The 6,175-nt window shown below is 31.3% G+C and overlaps 1 protein-coding gene across 1 annotated transcript; it reads right to left on the reverse strand.

Moving 5' to 3' along the window:
- Window positions 1-1,966: 1,966 nt before the first annotated feature.
- LOC148196119 (putative mannitol dehydrogenase) lies at window positions 1,967-5,712 on the reverse strand. The gene is made up of 5 exons (XM_088095441.1): window positions 5,573-5,712; window positions 4,514-4,627; window positions 2,955-3,468; window positions 2,580-2,733; window positions 1,967-2,337 (listed from the first exon to the last, which is right to left on the reverse strand). Exons 1-5 carry the CDS (start codon window positions 5,668-5,670, stop codon window positions 2,132-2,134), a joined length of 1,086 nt encoding a protein of 361 aa, XP_087951567.1. The 5' UTR covers window positions 5,671-5,712; the 3' UTR covers window positions 1,967-2,131.
- Between the last annotated feature and the right edge of the window lie 463 nt (window positions 5,713-6,175).

The following is a 6,175-nucleotide window of genomic DNA, read 5'->3' on the forward strand; positions in this document are numbered from 1 at the left end:
TGATATATTGTAGTGTAACAGACAAAATGGGTCATATGAGTGCGGATACTATGTAACATCACAAGTCGCTGGGAAACGGTAATATTTAACTTTAACAAATTTTGATTTTTTCCCAAATGTTGAATTCATATACACTAATTAATATGAATTGTCTTTTGCAGAGATTCAAGACTACTACACCAGTTCCTGAGAAGTCACTATTATTCATTAGGAACGCTGCTGCGAAGTATATAATTAGATTATACAATAGCTCTTAGATTTAAACATTGCATTTGATTAGATTGAATTTTCTTAGACTTTGTACTTTATTTGATGTTGAAATACATTTGAACATGTGTTTGTTATGTTCAAATTGAATTTGTGTACATGTTTTTATATGCAGGTCTGTTTTTGTGGTAGTGGATATCACAAAAACAGACCTGCAATTTTAAAAAACTGCAGGGGAATATGCCGCGGTTGTAACCACAACCGCGACATATAGTGTTTCTTTTTTTTGTAAAATGAGACATATGGCCGCGGTTAGTGCTAAAACCGCGGCATATACTACAGTCTTTTGCCGCGGTTGAACCGCGGCATATAGTGGACAAAATTTTTTTTTTTTTAAAAAAATGGATTTAGGCAGCGGTTCCTTGGACAACCGCGGCATATTCCGCAACCTATATACCGCGGTCATAACCGCGGCCTAAAGTCTCTGACTTACTACCGCGGCTAAATATGTCGCGGTTCGTAAACCGCGACGTATAGTGAAAAATAACCGCGGTAAAATCCCCTCGCTGCACTAGTGTGACACCAATTATAAAATTGAGGTATATTAAGGAGAGATAAAAAGGTGAGACTTTTGGCCTCAGGTCAAAAACCGATGTAAAAAAAGTTACGATTTTGCTCCCTAAGGTTTTCTAGGTTGTATGGTGTATGAAGAACAAACCAACAAACAAAAATATGAAAAACCTAAAACGAAACTAACCTTGAAGGTGAGTTTGGTGGTGAAACGAAACGAAACAAACGTCACACAAAGCGCCTATCCAAATAGTACCTATGCATAAAACCAATCGGTCAAAACGAGAGAAAATCATACTTAAGTACTTAATCAACGTAAAATGAAAGAAATAGAAGAAGCGTTGAGGATGGTTGCAAAAATGAAAGATGTAGAGAGGAGAGCGACAACGAAGAGAAGGGTGGCGCAACAGAGTAAAGAAAACGAAGAAGAAATATGGAACATGCTCTATTACTTTGAGAAATTTAATCCTAGAAACGCATATTATTACCTCGATTATTTTATTAACAGAAGCAATAAGAGCTCTATGACCTCAGATATATTAAGAACCGCTGCCTAAAGTCTCTCAAAAAAATAAAAAAAAATAATATCTTTAGTTATTTTATGTCTCGATTCGCAACATAACCGAAGCAGAAGGACTCTATGATCTTTGTTTTCTAGACAACTGAGATCATAAACCTACTTCAAAAATGAGTCAATGGAAAAGTAAAATTTGCAGTGGGATTTGATCTCGGTTATTTATAGAACCGAAGTCATAGACCCATTTAGGCTTCAGTTCCTTTTGAACCGAGATATATATGTTGGCGATAATTACAAAAATGTCAAACGCAAGTTAATATCCATATTTTTTACTAGTGATACACCAAAGACCAATAATAAAACGCTAAATAGAGTGGAACAAACACAAAACTTAGCCACTAACATGGCGACAACGATGGAGGAAAGAGGAGTTTTCGCAAAACAACAAAAGCGCTTTCGAAAGATCAAACAAAATCACCAAGACGATGAGTGACAATGGTCGAGGAATTGAAAGAGCAGACCACCTAGACACCAATACCACCTCGACACGTAACATTGTAAAAAATTTGTCAAAATTTTGTTGTTAACCTTTCACGATCCATGTCTAAAAGTGTTTTCTTGCAAATTAAAAAAAACAACTCCACGTTCACGCAAAAAATTTTCCCTTTAAAATGTAATGCAATTGCAAACACACATATAGATAAATTCTCAAACTAAAACTCAATACTACAAACACACATGACACTAAGAACAAAAACATAAAAGATCCAACTCAGTCTTTGTCTCATACCCTACGTTTAGTCTCTGAAATCTAAAACACTCATGCATATTCTTTATTCAGGAACTTGGCTTCAACGTTTTTCCAATATCAATAACAAATCGATACTTCACATCTGCTTTAAGGAGGCGTTCCATCGCAGTGTTCACATAATCCATTTCAATAACTTCGATATCAGGTTTCACATCATGCTTCGCAGCAAAATCTATCATTTCTTGCGTCTCTTTCATCCCTCCAATTGCACTGCCACCAACCAGCTTCCTCCCTGCCAATTGTGTACAGTTATACCGACTTTCAAAATTCAATTTAACCATCAAATCACACTAGATCGAAGGTAGAATAATTTGTTTATTATTTACTTTAAACTTAAATATGAAGAGTTCTATATTCATTGTGGCCAGTGATATTTTTCTGCATTTTTCTCTCAATACTAAGAATAACAAACATGATCACGATTCAAAACCCGCATGTGAGTAATTGGTAGCATTAATTTTAATGCAAGCTTACCCGTAAGTAAGGAAAATGCTGGAACCTCAAGAGGTTTCTCTGGAGCACCAACCATGATTAATTTACCATGAGTCTTCAACAGGCCAATCAAAGGCACGAGAGAATGGTTTGCAGAAACTGTGTCAATGATTCCATCAAAGGTTCCCATTACAGCCTACACAGATATTTAGTGAGGAACATTAGAAGTTGGTGAATGCTTTCACTTACAACAAATAAGCAACTTTAAGGCACACACAACATGTAACTAGTGACAAAAACAATTTGCATGTAATTTCTTAAAAATGTCACCAAAACTTTCGTAACCCTAGCTAGCATTTCGAAGTAAAAAAAAAAAACTAATTTTCGTTACTAAATTTTGTGAGTAATAATAATTACCATCATCTCATCTTGTTCACGGCTAACAACAAATGCATCAGCTCCCATGTGTTCGATGGCTTCCTTCTTTTTGTTGGGAGAGGTACTAATTACTGTGACCTTAAGTCCAAGAGCTTTGGCAAACTTGACGGCCATGTGACCAAGTCCACCAAGACCAACCACACCAATATGAAGTCCAGGCTTATCAAGTTCATAATATTTGAGAGGGCTATACACTGTGATTCCAGCACAAAGAAGAGGAGCAGCAACATCAAGAGGTATGTTATCTGGAATACGAACCACAAAGTGTTCATCTGAAACCATTGAATCGGAGTAGCCTCCGTATGTTATGGTGCCATCAACATACTTGGCACTGTATGTGAGAATCATTTTGGGGCAGTAATTCTCATGATCTTCACTACAGTTCTGACAGGAGCTACAGGATCCAACCATGCACCCCACACCAACTCTGTCTCCAACTTTGAACTTTTGCACCTTGCTTCCCACCTCTGTCACCACACCAGCAATCTCGTGTCTACACAAATTCCAATCAAATTTCACATGATGAATTGACCTTCACTTACATTTGGAACAGCTTATAATACTTCAAAAAATAAATAAAATTTTGTACTGTTGTAAGACTCAATTTCAGGTGAAGAAGGAAAGGATTGCAAGGCGTTGGAAATTGTCTTACTATTTTCAATCAGAGTAAACTTTTAAATCAGTCCTTCACATACTAAAGACACAACAAACTTATTATACAAGAAGAAAGAAAAAAAAAATGAAAAACAGAAAGAATGTTCAAACATTTTTGAGAAAGATTTGTCTTACGTGTAACTTTTAAAATTGAAGATTTTGAGTGGAAGTCTGTATAAAATTAATTATATGCTCAATATAATTGATTATACTTTTAACTTTTTTATTAATATTTACATTTTTATTTATTATAATAAAATATATAATGAATATAATTTTTTTAAAAAGAAAGTAAGATTGTTTTTAAGTTACATTAATTATACTTATTATAAACTTTTCAATTTAAATTTATTCGTTTTATCTTAATTCAAACAACTTGTTTGGTTGAGTGAAAAAAGATAGATTAAAGTAAAAGGCTTAATTTTATTAATATATGTAATTGATTTAGTTGAATTATAGATGATTGATAAGTTATCCTATTAATTTAATGTCTAAGTTATTGTTGGGTGTATTAAACCATAAATTTTTGGCTAAAAAAATTAAAATAATTTATTTCTTAAAAACATTAATCATTTAAAAAGGTTATTCATAGATTTCCAATAATAATTATCAAAAAAGTAAAAAAATGTCAGATAAATAGAGTTATTTAAAAAAAGGTTAAATATCAGTAATAATAAATTAATATTTTAAAAAACAATTCCTAAAAATTAAATATTTTCGTCTGGATTCAGACTTAATACACTCTTTAAAAAAAATCTTACAAATAATGACAAATCACTCTCACCCAATCCACATCAATTTCAAAAATTAACTAAAATGAATCCCTACAAATATCTAGGAAAAATAAAAGTCAGCAAAAGGAAAAGAAAAGGACATATACGTACCCAGGAACAATAGGATAGATTGAACAGTTCCACTCATTCTTTAACATATGTAAGTCTGAGTGACATATTCCACAGTACATTACTTTAATTGCAACATCTTTCTCTCCTGTTGCCCTGCAAAAATTATACATCTCAACATTTCTTCAAAAAACTCAATTTTAAAATTAAATTATCGCTCAAGATGCTTATTTATTTTCGCACTCAAGAAATAAAAAATTATTAAATATTTTTTCTATTATCAAATTTAACTTATATTATATATTGGGTTAGACTTCCAAAAAGTCCAATCTTAAAAAAAATCATATCCCTAATACCATGTTATATTTGTTATATTCAAGAAGAGAGTAGAAAAATTCCTTGCACATTTTCAAGGTGCAATCTAATAAAATCATGATTCCAATTTCGTTTATACCGATTAGACTAAAAATTGGACACCGGGTTTATGGTATATTGTTCTTCTTTTGTCACGGTAGGACCGTGGAATAGAAATTTAGAAATATGTGGTTAGATAAATTATAAGTTTTACAACATTACTCTATTTTACGATTTTTTTGTTTTTTAAATTTGAAAACTTTATAACACTTCTTTATATGATTCTTTATATTTATATATAATATTAGTAAAGCTTAATTGATTTATGTCATTGTGTTTTTACTTTTCACATTGAAAAGAAATTCTAAATTAAAATTAATGGTGTCTCTTATTATTAGGATTTTTTTTTCTTGTTGTTTCTAATAAATTGTTAGAAGTTTGGGAAATCCTTTACTTTAATACTTTTGATTTGTGTTCTTATTTCCTTCATCATTATATTTAAATCCTATCTCTGTAATTATTTTATTTTAATTTCTGAAAAAAAAACTACTATATATATGTAAACCATTTGCATTTTAGTCCTTATTGAATATTTTGGAAAAAAACAAATTGAAGATGAATAAAATGTAATGAGAATTAGAACAGTACAAAAACTAAAAGGAAAAAAAATAACAATAGTCAATTGATGAATTGTGGTTGAAAATAAAAGAAAAATGAATGAACAAAAGTAATTTGAGAAGATAATACCTTCTGGAGAAATTGAAAGGGGAGAGAATGCCAGAAGTGTCCCTTGCTGCCCATCCAAATGCTTTGATGGGATGCTCTGTCTCTGCTTCTGAAACCATTTCAATTGCAGAATAGAGAGAGTAATAAGAGAGTTAAAAGAGTGGCTGAGAGAAAAAATGAGGACAACAGCAATAGCAGAAGCCATATTTAACGAGTGATTCCAATTCTCAACATGTGGATATTCTTTCTAACTCATATTAGACTTTGTCAATCATCTCAGAAATAACTTTAATAATTAATATACAATTAATATTTCTATTTAATGTGTTTAATAATCAAGTATCTGTTTCGTTGTTTTTTTTATTTTTTAAACATATATTTAAATATAATGATACAGGAAATAAAACCACATATCAAAAGTATTAAAGTAAAGAATTTCCCAAACTTGTAACAATTTATTAGAAACAACAATCAAATGGAGCAGTTTTTAATTTTCTTTAGAACAGAAGGAAAGTTTAAAAAACGAAAGCTTAAAAAATTAGATATTGATGTTATTTCTGTTGAGCACGTTTTTTTTTATGACATAAAAAAACAGAAATGATAAACGATAAATGTGTTTACACA

This window comes from Vigna umbellata, chromosome 7 (assembly GCF_029865625.1).
Source record: "Vigna umbellata cultivar VRB3 chromosome 7, Vumbellata_1.0, whole genome shotgun sequence".
In the NCBI taxonomy this organism is placed as follows: Eukaryota; Viridiplantae; Streptophyta; class Magnoliopsida; order Fabales; family Fabaceae; genus Vigna; species Vigna umbellata.

Excerpts from the sequence above, each read along its gene's own strand:
- LOC148196119 (XM_088095441.1), bottom strand. The coding sequence starts at position 5,670 with ATGGTTTCAGAAGCAGAGACAGAGCATCCCATCAAAGCATTTGGATGG. Across the intron at positions 3,469-4,513 it reads ATCTATCCTATTGTTCCTGG|ACACGAGATTGCTGGTGTGG; the intron begins GTACGTATATGT and ends GAATTTGTGTAG. Across the intron at positions 2,338-2,579 it reads AGCATTTTCCTTACTTACGG|GGAGGAAGCTGGTTGGTGGC; the intron begins GTAAGCTTGCAT and ends CACAATTGGCAG.